The following is a 20,858-nucleotide window of genomic DNA, read 5'->3' on the forward strand; positions in this document are numbered from 1 at the left end:
GGTGGCGGCAGGCGGGGGTGACGGCAGGCGGGGGTGACGGCCGGCGGGGGTGACGGCCGGCGGGGGTGGCGGTCTGCTCGTGGTCACCGTCTGCTCTTCCCAAGGAGCAGGACGAGGCGGGGCTTGCGATGAGTTCTGTGTTCAGGCGCCCGCCGTGTCCCAAAGGCGGCCCCTGGGAGCCTTTCCGGCAGCAACTCAACCCCAGACAGCACCCAAGGGCTCTGGTTCCCCACACACCGAGATGCTCCGAACTCACCTTGGGCATCTCTTGCCCCAGGCTTGGCATCACCCATGTCCCCAAGGAGCCCTGTTCCCCTGACTAGGGGGGTCATAGTTAAGAAACTAAGATCCTGGGTCATTTTTTAATGTAGGTATGTATGTATATATGTATGTATGTATGTGTTTTTGAGACGGAGTCTTGCTCTGTTGCTGGAGTGCACTGGCGCAATCTCAGTTCACTGCAACCTCCACCTCCCAGGTTCAAGCCATTCTCGTGCCTCAGCCTCCCGAGTAGCTGGGATTACAGGCATGGCCACCACGCCCAGCTAAATTTTGTATTTCTAGTACAGACAGGGTTTCATCACGTTGGCCAGGCTGGTCTCCAACTCCCGACCTCAGGAGTTCCCGACCTGATCCACCCACCTCAGCCTCCCAAAGTGCTGGGATTACAGGTAGGCGTGAGCCACTGTGCCCGGCCTCCGCACCCAGCCCCTGGGTCGCTTTAAAGGGCTTTATTGGGCCGGGTGCGATGGCTCACACCAGTAATACCCAAGACCAAACACCAGCCTGGGCAACATGGCAAGACCCTGTCTCTACAAAAAATACAAAAATTAGCCAGGTGTGGGGGTGCACGCCTGTAGTCCCAGCTACCTGGGAGGCTGAGGTGGGAGGACGGTTTGAGTCCCGGAGGTCGAGGCTGCAGTGAGCCGAGATGGCACCACTGCACTCCCACCTGGATGAGTGAGAGACCTTGTCCAAAAAAGGGGGGTTGCCGGGGAACTTCTTTGCAATGAATTTGTAGTTGCTGACTCAGCATCAGACCTTTGAAAGCTGACAAGCGTCCCCCCTCTTGGCTTGGCAGGGCAGGGCACCCCGAGCTGGCCCACCTTGATCAGCTGCCCACCCGTGGGCAAGATGGGCTGCCCCTGAGGGTGGGCCCCACCGTCCCACACAGAGCTGCAGACAAAGCTGGGGCGAGAACTGGGCTCCAGGCAGGACCCCAGGTCGGGCTGCGCTGGGCAGTGCTGGGAGCTCCTGAGGCTCCAGGGTGGAAGCTGTGGGAGTGGCTGGGCCTGCGGGCAGCTCCCAGCAGGCGTCACCCTGCACAGGCAGAACCAAGGGGCATCCCCCACCCCAGGCAGGGCCTGCCCTGTGCTCCCCAGTGTGGGTGGGGTACGGCTCACAGGACCCAGCTGAGCACAGCCAGGGCCTTGGGCTGCTTCCCTGGTGCAGGTCCCTTAGGCAGTGAGAAACCCATGCCACGTGAGGTGGTGTCGTCTCTGATGCCAGCACAACTCGCAGGGACCCCAGGAAGGACAAGAGCCCCTCCTGCCAAGAAAGTGCTTTAATGGTTTATAAAGTGTCCAAAATATACTGGCAAAAATAAGCGGATCTGAGCGTTTCTCTTCAAACCTAGGATATGCAGGGCGAGGACGTGGCAGGGGCTGGTCAGCCCCAGGGGTGCCTCGAAGCCGGTCGTCCAGGGAGAGCAGCGGCAGGAAGCGCCTCAGGAGATGACCCTCAGGGATGGCTTCTCCTCCTCCAGGGCCTGCAGCCGGTCCTCCATCGCCTCGGACCAGTAAATGTCGTACAGGCTGCACAGAGGCCAGAAGGGAGGCATGGGCCTGTGTCCTCCCCAACCCCCGCCTTCCTCCCTGGGCAGCCCTGGCCACACCACCCGCCCAACGCGTTCACATACACCAGCTGCTCCAGGAGGCAGCCCGGCTGCCGGACACTCTCCACCAGCTGCAGGACGCCCGCGTCCCCCAGGCAGTTGTTGCTGAGGTCCAGCTCGCGCAGGCTATGGTTGGCCAACAGGGTCGCGGCAAGGCTGCTGCAGCTGCTGTCACTCATATCACAGTCGCCAAGCCTGGGTGGAGCAGGGTGGGGGTCAGGGTGCGGGGCGTGCCTGGCACCACATGACCGGCCGAGCAGCCTGGGCCTGGGCGGTGCGATGGAGGCCCACGCCGCGAAGCCCAAGGACCGACGGACACCTGTGCTCGGCAACTCGGGACCCTCAGGTGGGGCCGTCCCCAAGGCTCAGCCTTGGCAGCTTGTCTCACTGTCCCTCTATGGCCCTGGGCAGGTTCCCCACCACAGACAAAGGCCACACAGACAAGTGGGGCACGGCAGCCTGACATCTGAGACCTTCCGCAGGGAGGAGAAAGGACAGGAGGGAGATGCCGTCCACCCAGAGAGCCACACCCACCCCCTTGCCTCTCCTCGGGGTGGGCTTCAGAGTTCTCGAAGCCAGCCAGAGGCCAAGGGGCAGCTGTGGGGAAACGAGGTTATGGAGACCACCAAGAAAGGCACAGAGTGGACAACAGACTTGAGGTTCCAGAGAGTAACGAGGGTACAGGCCAGACAAGAGGGTGGAGGAGACAAGACCCGACACCCACTTCCCGGGGTGGAGCCGCCACAGGCCGGACAGCAAGGCCAAGGAGTTGTGCTGGGCCTCTCCAAAGTGGGGGCCAGAGAAGCTGCAGGACCCCCACCCTGTGCGGTGGCTCAGGGGGAACCAGTCTGCAGTGACCAGGACCCAAGGTTCCTCTCCACACCTGGAACACCCACAAGGTTCTGGCAGCCAGGATGGTGTCCCTTGGCAGGCAACTGGAAATCCCCCAGCAGGAGGAAGCCCTCGGGAAACATAGCCATGACTCAGTCTGCAGGACCCCCTGTCCAGCATGACTTAGCCTGCAGGGCCCACTGTCCAGGGCTCCGAGGCCTCACTCAGAACCTGGTGCCCAGCCCAGGATGACCAGCCACCCATGGAAAGCCCCTGGCAAGAGGCACACGGGAAATAGCAAACAAAAGACAAAACACTGAGGATGGAAATTCAGTAGACTGGCTGGTAAATAAGAACATCTCCCAAAAATAAAACATCGAAGAGAAAGAAAATTTGGAGAGCACAATTAGAGGGCCAGTCCACAAGACATCAGGACAGGCTCATGGGCACACCAAAGAGAAAGGGAAGAAAAGAGAGAAAAAAATCAGCAAAGGCATATCTTCTTAGAACCAAGTATCCAGCACAGTCAAAGAACAAGACCCACATCAAAGCCAAGCACATGGAACCCCGAACACAATGGACAAAGAAATCTGGAAAAACTGCTGAGAAAAAGCAGATCATGCGCACAAGATCACAGTGGCTCATGCCTGTAATCCCAGCACTTTGGGAGGCTGAGGCAGGCAGATCATTTGAGGTCAGGAGTTCAAGACCAGCCTGCCCAACATGGTGAAACCCCATCTCTACTAAAAATAAAAAAATTAGGCCGGGCATGGTGGCTCACTCCTGTAATCCCAGCTCTTTGGGAGGCCAAGGCAGGTGGATCACGGGTCAGGAGATCGAGACCATCCTGGCTAACATGGTGACACCCTGTCTCTACTAAAAATGCAAAAAATTAGCCGGGCGAGGTGGCGGCGCCTCTAGTCCCAGCTACTCGGGAGGCTGAGACGAGAATGGCGTGAACCCGGGAGGCGGAGCTTGCAGTGAGCCCAGATCGTGCCACTGCACTCCAGCCTGGGCGACAGAGCAAGACTGTCTCAAAAAAAAAAAAAGCTGGGCACAGTGGCACACGCTATACCCAGCTAAATGATCCAAGGGCAGAGCAGGGGCACAAGGCCTCCAAAAATTACCTTCTGCAGAAACATTTCTCAGGAAGCTGCAAGAAAAACGTCCTTCAACAAAGGGAGGAAATCCGGAAAGACATCCTGACCCGGAAAGACATCCTGAGCCGGGCAGGGTTCCCGCGAGGGAGGAAGGTGGGCGGGGCTTCCAGGAAGATGGACCACAGGGTGGCCAGGGAGGCTAGAGCCGCATAAAGCTCTCAGGTTTCATGAACTATGACCTCTTTCAAAGCTAAAAAGAGAACTCAAAGTGGTGCCACCACCCTGCCTTGCCCAGCACATGAACATGCATGCTCGCTCTCACCCATGTACTCATGCACACGCACACTCGTGCTGACACGTGCTCTCACACACTAATGCTCACTCTCACCCATGTGCTCCCACACATGGACAGTCGTGCTCACACTCATGTTCTCACACACAGACACGCACGCTCACTCTTGCCTGTGTGCTCATTCTTGCTGTGCTCATACACACACTCATGCTCACAGACACGTGCTCACTCTCGCCCATGTGCTCCCACATGGACAGTCGTGCTCACACTCATGTTCTCACACACGGACACTCATGCTCACTCTCACCCATGTGCTGACACAATCATGCTTACACGTGCTCACATGGACACTCGTGCTCACTCTTCGCCCATGTGCTCAATCATGCTCACATGCTCCCAGACATGTATGCTCACTCTCGCTCGTGCTCGTGCTCACACGTGTTCACACATGTGCTCTCACCCATGTGCTCATACACGGACACTCATGCTCACACACACGGAGTCGTGCTCACTCATGTTCTCACACACGGACACTCATGCTCACTCTCACCCATGTGCTCAATCATGCTCACACGTGATCGCATGGACACTTGTGCTCATACTCGCTTGTGCTCACACACTCATGCTCACGTGCTCACTCGTGCTCTCACCCATGTGCTCACTCTCGTGCTCACACACACGGACACGTGGCTCACTCTCGCCCATGTGTTCACACACACGGGCAGTCATGCCCACACATTCTCACACATGGACACTCGTGCTCACACATACGAACACTTGTGCTCACTCTTGCCCATGTGCTCACACAGTTGTGCTCATACATTCTCACACGGACACTCCTCTGGCTCGTGCTCACACACACGGACACTCATGCTCACATGCTCACACAGACACGTGCTCACTCTCGCTCATGCTCACACGTACACTCGCTCATTCTCGCCCATGTGCTCAGACACGCTCATACACACTAGTGCTCTCACCCATGTGCTCACACACGGACACTCGTGCTCACACGTGCTCACACGGATACTCGTGCTCACCCATGTACTCACACACGGACACTCATGCTCACTCTCGCCCATGTGGTCACACGAACACTCGTTCGCATGCCCATGTGCTCACACAAACGGACATTTGTGCTCACACTCGGGCTCACTCTCACCCATGTGATTTCACAGACACACATGCTCACACTGTGCTCACACAGACACTGCTCATTCTCGCCCATGTGCTCACACACACGGACACTCGGGCTCACACATGCTCACATTCATGGACACTCGTGCTCACACATGCTCACATGGACACTTGTGCTCTCTTGCCCATGTGCTCACAGACACCCATGCTCACACTCATGCTCACACACACGTGCTCACATACGCCTCACCCATGTGCACACTCATGCTCACACACTCGTGCTCACACCCACATGTGCTCACACACGGACACTTGCGCTCACTCTCACCCATGTGCTCGCACACACGGACACCCGTGCTCACACAGACACTTGTGCTCACTCGCCCATGTGCTCACACACACGGACACCCGTGCTCAGACACTTGTGCTCACTCGCCCATGTGCTCGCACACACGGACACCCGTGCTCACACAGACACTTGTGCTCACTCGCCCATGTGCTCGCACACACGGACACCCGTGCTCAGACACTTGCGCTCACTCGCCCATGTGCTCGCACACACGGACACCCGTGCTCAGACACTTGCCCTCACTCTCACCCATGTGCTCGCACACACGGACACCCGTGCTCACACAGACACTTGTGCTCACTCGCCCATGTGCTCGCACACGTGCACATGACCTCCCAAATATGTGTACTCGTGTCCCTCTCGCACTCACCAGAGCACCCGCAGCACGGAGCCGGGCTGGCCCAAGCCCTTGCAGAGTTCCTGCACGCCCGCGTCCGCCAGCCTGTTGTTGCTTATCTGCAGCTCCAGCAGAAACTTACTCTGGGCCAGCACCGAGCTGAAGTGGGAGCAGCAGGCGGCTGTGAAGCTGCAGGACTTCACCCTGTGGACAGGCGGGACTGAGGCCTGGCCGCGGACCAGGCTGGCCCACAATTGCAACTGGCCCTCCTCCTGAAAGCCCCACATGGACCTGAGCAAAAACATCTGAGAGCCTCCCAAGGTGTGGGCACCTGCACCTGGTCCTCAGCCCCAAGCGCCGTTACTATCAAACCACAGGCTGCTCCCTGGGCCATGCATTCTGAACGCCAGAGCTGAGCCCAGCACCTCCACTGGAGTCGCTCACTCCTCCCCGGGTCTCCTTGGTGACCCTGGCCCTCTCTTGGGCGACAGGGCCCTGCCGCGACAGCCACACTCACCACAGTGACTCCAGCTGGCAGCCGGGCTCCAGCAGCGTCTCACACAGCAGCCGGGCACCCTCGTCCCCCAGCTCGTTGCCGGCCAGGCTGAGCTCCTTCAGGCTCTCCTTGGTCCTGAGGACACGGCACAGATCCGCGCAGCCCTTGGCGGTGATGCCACACTCCCAGATCCTGCAGGACATGGACCCCCCCCAGACTTTCCTCAGCGCCATCTCATGGCCTGAGGTGCGCCCAGCGGGTGGGGGAGGGCTCTGAGGACGGCCCGCGGCCCCTGACCCTCCAGGAAGGAGGCCTCGGGGAGGTGACTCACCACAGGGTCCTGAGGCTGGAGCTGGGGTGGAGCAGCCCTGGGCACAGCTCTGCAATGCCCACATCACCCAGCTTGTTGCTGCCCAGGGCCAGCTCCCGCAGCGAGGCCTTGGAGGCCACGATGCTGCACAGGTCCCGGCAGTTGTTTGACGTGATACCACAGCTCTCCAGCCTGGGGACGCAGGTCACGCATGAAGCAGCATGGGACCCCCCGGCCCACACCCCGCACCTCCCCAAGGCCCAGGGCCTACTTGAGCGCCTCCAGCTGGCAGGGGGAATCCTTCAGGCCCTGGCACAGCACACGGACGCCGGCCTCATTGATGTCGTTGTTGCTAACCGTGAGCTCCTTGAAGTCCGGCTTGGCCCTGAGCACGGAGGCCAGGGGCTCGCAGCTGGCAGCCGAGAGGTTGCAATACTCAAGCCTGGGGGGTAGCCGAGCTTAGCACCACACAGGAATGTGCACCAGCCAAGGGTGTGATGCCAGGGAGTGCAGGGGGGTGCTGGTGTCTCATCTCTCCCTGAGCCTTCTCCTGCCTAGGCATCAGGTGGCAGTGCTGAGGGCCCCCCAGACTCATCCAGAGGCCCAGGCCTCTGTGGACACCGGCATTCCTTCCGGAAAACCCTCACCCCCTCCCCGACCTCGGACCTCGGGGCCCAACCAGGCCCAGGACTAAGAAACCAGCCTCTGGAGGGCAGGGCCGCCTGCACGTGCCAGGCCGTGGTCAACTCACAGTGGCCGGGCCCCCCACACACACTGAAGTGGTGAGTGGAGCCGGACTCACGGCCAGGTCTGTTCCCACTGTCAGGTCCTGGGGCAGCTGTGCCTTGCAAAGGGCAACTGGAGGGGGAGGGAGGGCGACGACAGATCCCCCCAGTCCCAGCATCATGGAGAGGGGAGAGCACCACAAGGACCCTGTGACCTGAGTCCCTCCTCACGGCTCCTGGCAGGCGATGTGCTATATAGGGGGCTGGCTGGGGGACAGGCAGTGGAGAGCATGGGTCCCGGGGCAGGGGACACACTCACTGCAGCTTTTCCAGGCGGCACTGGGGGTCCAGGAGTCCCTCGCAGAGCAGCTGCAGGCCCGCATCCCCCAAGAGGTTGTCACTGAGGTGCAGCTCCTGCAGCGTGGGCAGGGAGCGTAGCGTGCCGGACAGGACCCCGCAGCCGGCCCCCGTCAGGTAGCAGTTCTGGAGGCTGGAGCATACCTGGCCGTCAGCAGGGCTCCCCTGAGCCAAACTGCCACACCCTTCACCTGCCAGAGCCTGGAGCCCAGAGCGGCGCTCTGCAGGCGGTAGGTCTGTACTGCTCCTTCCCTGGACAGGGCTCTGGGGTCTCCAGGCCGAGTGAAGGAGGGCACACGTGTGGCTCGGCTCAGGGAAACCTTGTCTGCAGACACACCCTTCAGCAGGGGTCCTGTGGTGATGCTGGAAGGCCAGGGATGGCGGGCGGGCCCAGACCTTGGGCGCAGGGGCTGGGACAAGGCAGGAGGGGCCCTGTCCCCCCGCCGTGAGGCCACCAGCCCTGTGTGCCTCTGGCTGATGCTGGAAATGCCCGCTGCCACCGCCTGCCCACCCACAGCTGCCCACGAGCCCCTGGCAGCTTTGTCCCCTGCTGCCGGGCTACCAAAGCAGGCCGCACCAGGCCAGAGGCAGTGCCAGGCCCCACCTCACCTCAGCTTCTGGATCTTGCAGGAGGGGCTCTGCAGGCCCTGGAGCACGCAGTGCACGCCGGCGTCACCCAGCTCATTGCTGCGCAGGCTGAGTTCTGTCAGTGCAGGGTTGACTCGGAGTGCCGAGCCGATGTCGCCGCACCGTGCCTCTGTGAGGCCACAGTCGTCCAGCCTGCAACCGGACCCCAGGGTCATGCGGGCCACGCTCAGGCTCCTCCACTACCCCACGCGCAGATTACAACCCATCAGCGGGCCCAGAAGACAGCACGGCAAGTCACACAGGACGTTGCAGAAATGAAACAAAAAAGAGGGGAACTGTTCTGTGAAAGTTTTAAGGCCGGGCGCGGTGGCTCAAGCCTGTAATCCCAGCACTTTGGGAGGCCGAGACGGGTGGATCACGAGGTCAGGAGATCGAAACCATCCTGGCTAACACGGTGAAACCCCGTCTCTACTAAGAAATACAAAAAATAGCCGGGCGAGGTGGCAGCGCCTGTAGTCCCAGCTACTCGGGAGGCTGAGGCCGGAGAATGGCGTGAACCCGGGAGGCGGAGATTGCAGTGAGCTGAGATCCCGCCACTGCACTCCAGCCTGGGCGACAGAGCGAGACTCCGTCTCAAAAAAAAAAAAAAAAAAAAAAAGAAAGTTTTAAGATGCTTGCACGTATGCAGACGTGTGCCTGAGGCCTCACGTGCTCCTCACCTCCAACCCTGAGGCACGAAGCACAAAAGCTCCTGGTCTGTCTCTAGGGAAAAAAATCAAACCTGTCTGAGGTAACACCTATGGGAACTGCCTGGAACAGGACGCAGCAGGTAGTTCAGACACCGGAGCAAATACACAGTGACACCGGCTTCTAACATGACAAATACACATACTCCAGTCCTTCCTGATTAAATGAATAACTGAATAAATACAGCTAGGAAAAAAACCAGGTCTTGCTCACAAAAGAATGACAATTGATCAATGTGAAGGAAAGACAGAAATTACAAAATTCAGACCGGGCGCGGTGGCTCACACCTGCAATCCCAGCACTTTGGGAGGCCAAGGTGGGCGTCACCTGAGGTCAGGAGTTCGAGACCAGCCTGGCCAACATGGTGAAATCCGTCTCTACTAAAAATACAAAAAGTAGCCGGGCGTGGTGGCAGGTGCCTGTAATCCCAGCTACTCGGGATGCTGAGGCAGGAGGACTGCTTGAGCCCAGGAGGTCGAGGCTTCATGAGCCATGATGGAGCCGTGATGGAACCACTCCAGCTTGGGTGACAGAGTGAGGCCCTGTCTCTAAAAACAAAAAGAATTTAAAGTATCTCTCGAAGGCACTGATCGGTCACAGGAGGAAAGGCAGTGGCGTCACAGTGAAGAGGATTCTTGCCAAAAATGCGGGACTTCAACCATGAGAAACCATCAGACAAGCCCCAAGAGAGGACGTCCTACAGGAGCACGGCCAGACCCTCAGACCACCAGAACCAGAGAGATGAGGGGACAGTCACAGACGTGGAGAGGGCTAAGGAGACGGAGGACTGAGGGCCACGCAATCCTGGACCAGTCAGGAAGAAGAAAAGGGCAGGACGGAAAAGCAGACTCTGCCTGGAGGTGCTGGGCCAGAGCTAGCGTCCGCAGGTACACAGGACCACCCCACCAGGGAGCCCCGTACAGTCCTCATAACCCTCCGCAAACCTGACACTACTTCAAATAACCAGCTAGAAAGAGACAAGATGAGACCCACCCAGGCACTCATGTCCTGCTTGTGAAGCCACTGGGGTTGTGAGGACCTCGAGGGCCAAGGACTCCCAGCCCCCAGCTTGGCAGGGACAGGCAGCGCCCCACGGAGGCTCACGGAGGGGACCCCAGCTGTGTCCTGCCCTCATGTCTGCAAGGGAGGGAGACGCGCGGAGACACCAGAGCCAGAGACCCACTGGCCAGTGCCGGCCCACACTGCATGAGCCTGGAATGGGCTTTACATTTCTAAATGGTCGACGAGAAGCACAAGAATCACATTTCATGCACGTGGAAGCTGCACGGAATTCATACTTCACGTCCATAAACAAGGCATTCCAGAGCAGTGCACCCTTCAGAGGACGCCGCCACCCGTGAGCCTGCCCCTGCCAGCACCCCAAGGCCACCCCGAGGGCAAGTGTACCTGACCACTTGGCACTGCTGGAGCAGGGGGAGGAGCTCGGCCCACCTAGCGTCACTCAGCTGCTCACACTGGATGTCCAGGCTCATGGTGGAGGTGAAGAGCCGCTGGGTGGGAGGCAGAAGGAAGAGAACGTCTTGGCCAGATCCCCTCACGGTTTCACGGGCCGGAGATTCTGCAAACGAGAAAAGTCCAAACAGGACCCACAGGGCTGATGTTTCAGGAGGAGCCGCAGCCTCTCCCGGAGCAAACACTTCCTCTTCAGCACCTTCCCCACCTTCGTCTCTGGAGCAGCCGTCGGGAGTGGGGCAGGGGGGCAGGGACCAGCACCCACCCCCAGAAAGGCCACCATGGGCAGCAGAGCTTGGGAACACAGATGCCAGCCCACCACCTGGCTGTCGCCACCCAGCCTCTGTGGGCACCTCCTCCTGCCTTATAGAGGGCGGGACAGCAGCAGTCCAGGAAGCCCATGCCTCTCATTTGCCTGGGCAAGGACAGGGTAGGGTGGGGTGGTCTGTGAGCCTGGAGGCCCCCGCAGGGGAGCAAGGGAGTCTGTGCACTTGGCCTGTGTCTCACTCTGAGGACAGGAGGACTGGGCGGGCCAGGCAGGTTGCCCACAAAGCCAGAGACCTCTCAGGATGCCAGGATCCTGGACCCGGCCAGTGTCCCAAGCAAGACAGAGCAGGTGGTGCAGTCACTTGGGGTGCCAGCTTCCATGGCCCCCTTCTGGGGCTGGGGACTCTGCACCAGGCCAGGGCACATCCCCTGTCCCACGGCACACCAGCCCAGAGGCCAGACTGCCAGGCAAGCTGGGAGAGTCAGCCTGGGACGGGCACGGCTGCCACATCCTGAAACCTCCCCAGGCACAGGCCCTGAATATGGAAGGAGGTTCCCGAAGCCCTGTGAGCACAGCTCAGGTACCTGCCAGGGGCCTGGGGAAGGGAAGTGGTCAGGCAGAGACAGCCACCCCAAACCTCGGTAGGTGGATACATTCCCTGAGCACCTGCCAAGCACTGGCCTGGGGACTACAGCAGGGCAGGAACCTGGAGAGGAGGCTCGACGGCCAGGAGGCCTCCCTGGAAGCAGCAGCCCTGATGCCACACTGAGGGGAAGGGCGGGCAGGGCTGGGGAGAGGCTCTCATCCAAAAGCCCCAGGGAGCTGGCAGGATCCACTCCAGGAAATGACGCAACCCCAGCTGCCCTTCAGAAAGACGGCCAACAGGACCGCTCGAGAGGCTCCTGGTGCCCCGACACCCCCAGCTGCCTGAGTCTGTGTGCCAGGCACTCCTCTTCCCGGGGCTGGTTCAGAGGCGGCTGGTCCACTCCGGATGAGTGGAGGGAAGAGGCCCCTGGTACCAACCAGGAGGAAAGAGGCAAGGCTGGGCTCGGGTCCACACGCCTGGGCGCCAGGCCTGCAAGGACAGTGGTAAAGGGCGGTGACACCCCATGGCCCCACGCGGAGGAACTGAATCCACCCGACCCGAAGCACGTGAGCAAAACCGACCAGGGTGTGGTCACCCAAACTCTGACTCCAGAATCTAGTCATCGGGAGGTGCTGTGGACGGCAGGGGGGGTGGAAGGAGAGCCTCAGGCAGCTGCCCAGGCTGCACATGCTCCGCACATCCAGCCCGACACTCCTGTGTCCTCCATAGCCAGATGAAAGGTGGCCCCAGGGTGTCCTCCTCCTGAGAAAGCTTGGTGGGGGCTCAGGGAGGCCAGCGCTCCTGTGACCATCTGGGACTAGGGCTGTGGGAGTGGCCCCGTCCCCACCCCTCAGGCTTGGCCAGACCCTGCTGTATCCCAGGAAGGCCCTTCTGAACCTCTGTGGGTCACAGATCCCACTGAGAACCCCATGAAAATGCGGGTGTAAACGCCCTTCTCTGTGACTGGAGGAGGCCCTGGCTCCCTACACAGCCAGGGCTAAAGCACACTCAGGAACCCGCCACCACCAGCCAGCAGCCTGCTTTGGTCAAGGCAGGGGTCTGAACAGCGGCCCTAACGGTCCCTTATCCGGAAACCAGACCTTCCCAACCTTAGGGCGGGAGGTCTCCGCAGCGCCCAAGGCCTGAGCCGCCCCGCCCCGGGGAGCCACACGGGAGGGGCCGTTCGGAGGCCAATTCAGGTCCTTCGGTTCCGACGTGATGGGGACGTGGACAAGGCGACTTCCGAGGGGCGCAGGGCCACCCTCTAGGGAGACACGGGCCACGCTCAGGCGACGTGCAAACGTTCCCGGTCCCTGGGACCCCCGCCCGCGTCGAGTCCCTCGAACCCGCTAGTTCTGGACACCCTGCCGCATACTAAACGGCTGGGAGGGAACCTCAGAAAAACACGGAGGGGGTCTCCCCTGCTTCTCTGCCCCCGCCCGCGCCCGCTCACCCGGCGCCGCCGCCGCCGCAGACCCAAGGCCCGAGCCGCTTCGCGCTCCTTCCGCCCAGGCGGGGGCGGGCGGAGCCTCCAGCGTGCCCAGCTCAGTCCCCGGGCCTCGTTCCAGTTACTACCCCAGCTTCCCCACTCCCCCCTCGGTTGGGGGTGAAGCCTGACGTCCGCATCCCGTTTCCCACCGTCTGCCCCCAACCAGCCTTTCCACTTAATCTCCCGGAACCGGCGCCTGCACCCGCCTTCCCCCAGACCATCCCTCCAGCTCTGGCAGCCCCTGCCTCCTCCCACAAACAGGCCGGATTCCAAGAATTCCCCAAACACTAAAATAAAGCAAACCTGAGATACTCCTTTTTGCTACCAGACTGGAGATGATGGAACAGATTGACGATGATTTGTTGTGGCTGACGCGAAATGGGCGAGGCTGTGAGGAGAGGTTTTGGAGAGCCGCTGGGCCCTCCTGAAAACTTTGGACACACCCTCCGTTTCTATCAGTCAAGAGTTCTGGCCGGGCGCGGTGGCTCAAGCCTGTAATCCCAGCACTTTGGGAGGCCGAGACGGGTGGATCACGAGGTCAGGAGATCGAGACCACCCTGGCTAACACGGTGAAACCCTGTCTCTACTAAAAAATACCAAAAAAAAAAAACTAGCTGGGCGAGGTGGCAGCCGCCTGTAGTCCCAGCTACTCGGGAGGCTGAGGCAGGAGAATGGCATGAACCCAGGAGACGGAACTTGCAGTGAGCTGAGATCCGGCCAAAACCAATGTATATCTTTTTTTTTTTTTTTTTTTTTTGAGATGGAGTCTCGCTCTGTCGCCCAGGCTGGAGTGCAGTGGCCAGATCTCAGCTCACTGCAAGCTCTGCCTCCCGGGTTTACGCCATTCTCCTGCCTCAGCCTCCCGAGTAGCTGGGACTACAGGCGCCTGCCACCTTGCCCAGCTAGTTTTTTGTATTTTTTAGTAGAGACGGGGTTTCACCGTGTTAGCCAAGATGGTCTCGATCTCCTGACCTTGTGATCCACCTGTCTCGGCCTCCCAAAGTGCTGGGATTACAGGCTTGAGCCACCGCGCCCGGCCCACCAATGTATATCTTAAATGTATTTCATTGATGCCTCATATCTCTTTAAAACGTATAAAATCAAGCTGCCCCAACCACCTTGGACACATGTTCCCAGGATCTCCACCGGCCGCAGTCACTCATTTTTGGTTCCGAATTAATCCCTTCAAATATTTTACATTTTAACTATTATTATCAACAGTACCTTTTTAAAAATAAGAATGGCCCTGAAAGATGTCAACATCCGAATCTTCAAACCTGTGGTGTTACCTTACGTGACAAAAGGGACTTTGCAAATATTAGGAATATTGAGATGTGAAGGCTATCCTGGGGTATCTGGGCGGCCGGCATATTATCGTGAGGGTTCTTATGCAGAGACAGCAGGTTTTGAAGATGGAAGAAGATGGCCTCTAGAAGTTGGAAAAGCAGATTCTCCTTGGGAACCTCCAGAAGCAACTACCCTTGCCAACACCTTGATTTTAACCTCCTAAAACTCACTTTGGGCTTCTGAGCTTCAGGCCTATAAAACAACCTATCTATGGCAAATTCGTTATAGCAGGGATGAGACAATAGCTCACTGCAGCCTCCTCCTCCAGGGCTCAAGCCATCCTCCTGCCTCAGCGTCCCAAGTAGCTGGGACTACAGGCGTTCACTACCACAACTGGCTAATTTTTTCCATTTTTTTGTAGAGACGGGGGTCTCACTATGTTGGCCAGGCTGGTCGCAAACTCCCGGGCTCAAGAGATCCGCCCGCCTTGGCCTCCCTAAGTGCTGGGATTACAGGCTGCACCAGCGCATCCAGCCAAATGTAACCTTTTTTTTTTTTCTGAGACGGAGTTTCACTCTTGTCACCCAGGCTGGAGTGCAGTGGCATCATCTCGGCTCACTGCAACCTCCGCCTCCTGAGTTCAAGCGATTCTCCTACCTCAACCTCCCAAGTAGCTGGGATTACAGGCGCCTGCCACCACGCCCGGCTAATTTTGTATTTTTAGTAGAGACGGGGTTTCACCACGTTGGCCAGGCTGTTCCTGAACTCCTGACCTCAGGTGATCCGCCCGCCTCGCACTCCCAAAATCCTGGGATTACAGGGGTGAGCCACTACGCCCGGCCCCAATGTAACTCTTAACGGCAATATCGTGTGCAGTCTCCCGCTCGTATTCGGTTTACTCGACCAATCGCTAAGACGACACTTGAGACTGTTTTCATATCTTTAGGCTTTCCACCATCCTAGAAAGGGGCCTTGCCTGGTTCTAAGGCCGTTCTGAAACACTACCCAACTGTCCTCGGGAAAGGGTGCAGAAATCCTCTGGTTTCCCCCGAGGCGCGTGGGCACCTTGGCTGGAACCTCGCCCAATAACACGATGTGCCTGGGGCCCCTTCATCATTTCCGCCAACCCTGGGGACGGCCCTGACGCCGGCCCCTAAGAGCCGTTCCAGTTCTGTCGCTCTCCTCCCCGCAGCCCCAGGCGGTAGCTTCGCGGCCCGGCGTCCGGTCTCCCGGTGGTCCCAGAGCGAGGCTCCGCAATGGAGGGCGAAGGACCCTCCCTCCCCGACCTCGCACGACCGAGACCGCCCACCTTTCCCCCAACGCCCGGCGGTGGGAGCCGTTCGAGTCTTCTCCGCCAGAGCGGTCCTTCCCGGGAGGCCGGTTCTTTGGGGGAATAAGGTCAAGGGTTACGTGATTTGGGGAAGAAAGCTCGGCTGGACCAAGATTGCTTGCGTAGCTCGCTGGAATCTAAGGCACTAGGGGGAATGACGGCCACGCGAGAACGACCCACGTAGGCGCAGCACCGCCCCCCGCCCCGCGCAGGGGCTTCCGGCGCGCCCCAAAGGGGAGCTCGCGGCGCGATGACGTCTTCAGGGAGCGCCACATCCGCCGGGCGGCGCATCTGCCCAGCGCAACCTTGCCGGCCCCAGACCCCTGCCCCGCCCGACCCCGCCCCGCCGCGGGAGCGCGCCACTCGCCCGCGCAGCAGGGGCCTCAGTAGCGCTAGGCGCGCGTCTTCCGAAAGCCCGACCGAGGCCGGCGTGGGCGAGGCCTGGCTACAGGCTGACGCACCGCTGGAGCTACTGACCTCGGGACGACTGGCGGACGGTCGCAGGCCTGGAGACCCAGAGCGAGACGGCCGACTTCCTTCTCGAGCCAGCAGAACGGGTTGAATGTGTCGACACCTCCAGCCGCCAGAGTCAGCGGCGCGGGCGTGTTGGAGCCGGCTGGTGGGCGCGGTCAGGTGCGGGGGCGGGGACTACTGGGCGGGGCTCGGCGCAGGGGCGGGGCCTGATGGGCGCAGTCTCGATGCGGGGGCGGGGCCTAGAGGGCATGGCTCGGCTCGGGGGCGGGGCTCGGCGAAGTACAGCCGGCGCAGGGGCGGGGCTCGTGGGGCGAGGCTCGATGCGGGGGCGAGAGGGTCTCGTGGGGACGGGGTCTCCCTAGTAGGCGGGGCTTGGTGCTGGGGGCGGGGCCTGGCGGGCCCGTGCTGTGGCCTCGCACTGGCAGACACTTCTCGGCGATTCCTCAGAATCCTCGGAGGAGGCGGCCAGACCCGGAGCGGCAGCGCCGTGGAGGCGGAGTCGCAGGCGCGGGTCGGGCCTGGCTGGGGCGCGGAGCGCGGCCCCCGGAGAAAGCGGCGGCCTCGGGACAGGAGGGACCCGGGAGAAGCCCCCCTGGGGCGGCTCCGCATGTCGGGGTCGCGCCTCTAGGCGACCTTGGTAGAGGGGCTCCTTTGCGCCGAGATCGCGACCCTCGAGGGAGCCACGGCCCGGTGATCCACGCTGCCCGTCCCGGCCATTGGCTGCGCCTTTGTTTCGTGGGACCCCAGCCCGCAAGGCCTGCAGAGCTGCGGACCCAGCTCTCATCGCGGACCCAGCTGCTCCCGCGTCCATTCTGCGGCCAAGACACCCGAGCGCCGCCCCGAGCCCCGGTACTGAGGGGCGCAGGCCGAGTTCCAGACTAGCCTGGGAAACGCAAAGCGACCCCACCTCCACAAAAGTGGGTTTACTTTAAGTTTTTGACTAGTCCCCAGTTCACAAAATTGACATTTTGGCAGATGAAGATTGCAAGGAAACTGACGGTACGTCAGATTTGTTCTTTAGCAATTTGCTAAACCTCTTCTCTGACTGCCTTTATTATGTATTTATTTTCCAGACAAGGTCTTACCCCGCTGCTTAGGCTGCACTGCAGTGGCGCGATCCCAGCTCACTGCAGCCTCCACCTCTCGGACTCCAGCGATCCTCCCGCCTCAGCCTCCCAAGTAGCTGGGACCACAGGCGCCAGCACGCCTGGCTAATTGTTTTATTTTATGTAGAGAAGTGGTCTCCCTGTGTTGCCCAGGCTGGTCTTGAATTGGGCTCAAGTGATCCTCCTGCTTCAGCCTCCCATAGCGCTGGAATTACTGGCAGGAGCCACTGTATCCGGCTTGATCATCTTTAAAGAAGGTGGTTCTGGCCGGGCGCAGTGGCTCACATCTGTAATCCCAACACTTTGGGAGGGTGAGGAGGGTAGATCACCTGAGGTCAGGAGTTCAAGACCAACCTGGCCAACATGGTAAAAACCTGTCTTTACTAAAAATACAAAAATTAGCCAGGCGTGGTGGCGGGCACCTGTAATCCCAGCTATTCGGGAGGCTGAGGCAGGAGAATCGCTTGAACACGAGAGGCAGAGTTGCACTGAGGCTAGACCGCACCATTGTACTCCAGCCTGGGCAACAAGATGAAACTCTGGCTGGGCACAGTGGCTCATACCTGTAATCCCAGCACTTTGGGAGGCCAAGGCAGGCAGATCACCTGAGGTCAGGAGTTTGAGACCAGCCTGGCTAGCATGACAAAACCCCATCTCTATTAAAAATACAAAAAATTAGCCAGGCATGGTGGTGCTTGCCTGTAATCCCAGCTACTTGGGAGGCTGAGGCAGGAGAATCACTTGAACCCAGGAGGCAGAGGTTACAGTGAGCCAAGATCATGCCACTGCACTCCAGCCTGGGCAACAAGAGTGAAACTCCGTCTCAAAAAAGAAAAAAAAAAAAGAAACTGTCTCACAAAAAAAGAAGGTGGTTCACACACACACACCCCCGCAGGAAAGCTCAGGGCCGGAAGGCAGCCAACCTGGCCGTGACCCTCATCCTGCACACGTGAGCTTGGTGACCAGTAGCTGATTCTTTAACCCTCTAAGCTTTGGAGTCTGGATGTGAGGTTTAAAATTCATGACAAGAAGCTGGAAGGATGCCTCCAGCCTGACTCCTGGACTGGTTCTCTTGACCACTTCAAGAATGACATCTTTGCGAAAGCTGCTAAAATGTTCTGGTTTCATTTCATTCTTTTCTATGCCATGACCTCTTAGATTTGTTCCTGGCAATTCTCATAAGAGTGAAGGAAATGTTTAAAGTGGCTGTTTGGGCTTCCTTTTGTGACACCCTGTGGGGAAGGTGCCCAGGTATGTATGGGTGCTGAGTGTGTGGCCAGCACGGTGTCTGTGGCTGGGCCTCCCTCCTGGACAGTGCGGCCACAGCCCCTGAAAGGTATGTCTTCATTTTTATTTATTTTTATTTTATTTTATTTATTTATTTTTTGAGACGGAGTCTTGCTTTGTTTCCCAGGCTGGAGTACAGTAGCGCCATCTCGGCTCACTGCAAGCTCCGCCTCCCGGGTTCACACCATTCTCCTGCCTCAGCCTGCCGAGCAGCTGGTACTACAGGTGCCCGCCACCATGCCCGGCTAACTTTTTGTATTTTTAGTAGAGACAGGGTTTCACCGTGTTAGCCAGAATGGTCTCAATCTCCTGACCTTGTGATTCGCTCGCCTCTGCCTCCCAAAGTGCTAGGATTACAGGCGTGAGCCACCGTGCCCGGACTTCATTTTTATTTTTGAACTTACTTGACTCACCTAGTTATGTCTTTATCTTGTTTTTTAACTTACCCAGTTCACCCAGTGTGGAATTAGGAGTATATGGACATATTCCCGCCCCCAGTTTTATATACCGCCCCAGAGCTGACCACTCTTGGTCGCTTCTGCTAGGTCCTGGCCGACTCGAATGTGCCTTTCCTCCTGATCCTGTGCCACGCAGGGCTGAGGGATGCTACCCTCTCCTTCTTCACCTGCCCCTCCCTCACATATCCAGCCCCACCAGGCTACACATTAGCTTAAAGAGGGAGCTTTCACATTCCCCATGAAAGGGAATCCAGGGGCAGGCTGAGGCAGGAGACCCCCAGTGTTCATGAGATGCCATTCTAGAGAAAGCACTGTGGTGCTGAAGGCCTCAGTCAGACCCCGGGGAGAGATGCCCCAGGGTGACTTTGGGTGGAGAGTCCTGTGCCTGTTCTACTTCTATAAAAATATCCAGGCCAGGCATGGTGGCTCACGCCTATAATCCCAGCACACTGGGAGGCCGAGGCAGGCAGATCATTTAAGGTCAGGAGTTCAAGACCAGCCTGGCCAACATGGTGAAACCCCATCTCTACTAAAAATACAAAAAAATGACTGGGTACTGTGGCTCACACCTGTAATCCCCGCACATTGGGAGGCTGAGGCCGGCAGATCATTTGCGGTCGGGAGTTCAAGACCAGCCTGACTAACATGAAGAAACCCCGTCTCTACTAATAATACAAAAATTAGCTGGGTGTGCTAGCACTTGCCTGTAATTCCAGCTACTCAGGAGACTGAGGCACGAGAATCACTTGAACCCAGGAGGCGGAGGTTCTGGTGAGCCGAGATCGCGCCCTTGCACTCCAGCCTGGGCAACAAAGAGCAAAACTCCGTCTCAAAAAGTAGTAATAATAATATTAAAAAAATGAGCCGGGCATGGTGACCTGCACCTGTAATCCCAGCTACTCAGGAGGCTGAGGCAGGAGAATCACTTGAACCCAGAAGGTGGAGGCTGCAGTGAGCCGAGACTGCACCACTGCACTCCAGCCTGGATGACAGAATGAGACTGTGTCTCTAAATAAATAAATAAATAATATGTTTGTCTAAAAATGTCTTTTTAATTATGAGGTATGTACAGAAAGCACACATAGTGTAAGTGTAGCACACGCTGGACTTTCACAAGTGACACGTGAAATGGGAAAACATTGGCCGGGCATGGTGGTTCATGCCTGTAATCCCAGCACTGGGAGGCCAAGGCAGGCGGCTCATGAGGTCAGGAGATCGAGACCATTCTGGCTAACACGGTAAAACCCCATCTCTATTAAAATACAAAAATTAGTTGGGCGTGGTGGCACATGCGTGTAATCCCAGCTACTAGGGAGGCTGAGGCAGGAGAATGGCATGAACCCAGAAGGCAGAGCTTGCAGTGAGCTGAGATCATGCCAGTGCACTCCGGCCTGGGCGACAAAGCGAGACTCCATCTCAAAAAAAAAAAAAGGCCGGGTGCGGTGGCTCACGCCTGTAATCCCAGCACTTTGGGAGGCCGAGGCAGGTGGATCACAAGGTCAGGAGATCGAGACCATCCTGGCTAACATGGTGAAACCCCGTCTCTACTGAAAATCCAAAAAATTAGCCGGGCATGGTGGCGGGCGCCTGTAGTCCCAGCTACTCGGGAGGCTGAGGCAGGAGAAGGGCATGCCTAGGAGGCAGGGCTTGCAGTGAGCCGAGATAGCGCCACTGCACTCCAGCCTGGACAATAGAGCGAGCCTCCGCCTCAAAAAAAAAAAAAAAAAAAAGAAAACATTGAGGATGAAGTAGCAAATATTTGAGAATTCAACTTGATTGGTGGCTGTTACAGGTTCATATCTGAGTGGTTACGTAGTGGGTAGTATTTCTATAACTTACACTGGCAATGAATGACAGCTGAATTTTGGTGACTGGACTGCTCCTAAGGTTTGGAGTGTAGGGTACCTCTGATTCATGGGCTAAGTTCTGCCGCTTAG

The 20,858-nt window shown here is 58.5% G+C and overlaps 1 protein-coding gene, 1 long non-coding RNA gene and 1 pseudogene across 3 annotated transcripts; 1 reads left to right on the forward strand and 2 right to left on the reverse strand.

Annotated features, from left to right (window-relative positions):
* Window positions 1-1,549: 1,549 nt before the first annotated feature.
* LOC105494132 (ribonuclease/angiogenin inhibitor 1) lies at window positions 1,550-16,196 on the reverse strand. 2 transcript variants are annotated; one of them, XM_011762272.3, is made up of 10 exons: window positions 16,074-16,196; window positions 10,571-10,674; window positions 8,438-8,608; window positions 7,791-7,961; window positions 7,018-7,188; window positions 6,768-6,938; window positions 6,458-6,628; window positions 5,974-6,144; window positions 1,919-2,089; window positions 1,550-1,814 (listed from the first exon to the last, which is right to left on the reverse strand). In XM_011762272.3, exons 2-10 carry the CDS (start codon window positions 10,654-10,656, stop codon window positions 1,727-1,729), a joined length of 1,371 nt encoding a protein of 456 aa, XP_011760574.2. In that variant the 5' UTR covers window positions 10,657-10,674; window positions 16,074-16,196; the 3' UTR covers window positions 1,550-1,726. The 2 variants fall into 2 exon arrangements, with proteins under 2 accessions (XP_011760574.2, XP_011760575.2); XM_011762273.3 differs by lacking the exon at window positions 16,074-16,196 and adding an exon at window positions 15,576-15,732.
* LOC112428940 (uncharacterized) lies at window positions 10,719-11,564 on the reverse strand (annotated as a pseudogene).
* LOC112428937 (uncharacterized) lies at window positions 16,090-20,656 on the forward strand. The gene is made up of 2 exons (XR_003021014.2): window positions 16,090-16,229; window positions 16,518-20,656. It is a non-coding gene; the product is annotated as an uncharacterized lncRNA (long non-coding RNA).
* The last annotated feature ends 202 nt before the right edge of the window (window positions 20,657-20,858 follow it).

This window comes from Macaca nemestrina, chromosome 12 (assembly GCF_043159975.1).
Source record: "Macaca nemestrina isolate mMacNem1 chromosome 12, mMacNem.hap1, whole genome shotgun sequence".
Lineage (NCBI taxonomy): Eukaryota > Metazoa > Chordata > Mammalia > Primates > Cercopithecidae > Macaca > Macaca nemestrina.

Excerpts from the sequence above, each read along its gene's own strand:
- LOC105494132 (XM_011762272.3), bottom strand. The coding sequence starts at position 10,656 with ATGAGCCTGGACATCCAGTGTGAGCAGCTGAGTGACGCTAGGTGGGCC. Across the intron at positions 7,962-8,437 it reads TGCAAGATCCAGAAGCTGAG|CCTCCAGAACTGCTACCTGA; the intron begins GTGAGGTGGGGC and ends GGTATGCTCCAG. Across the intron at positions 6,629-6,767 it reads TCCAGCCTCAGGACCCTGTG|GATCTGGGAGTGTGGCATCA; the intron begins GTGAGTCACCTC and ends CATGTCCTGCAG.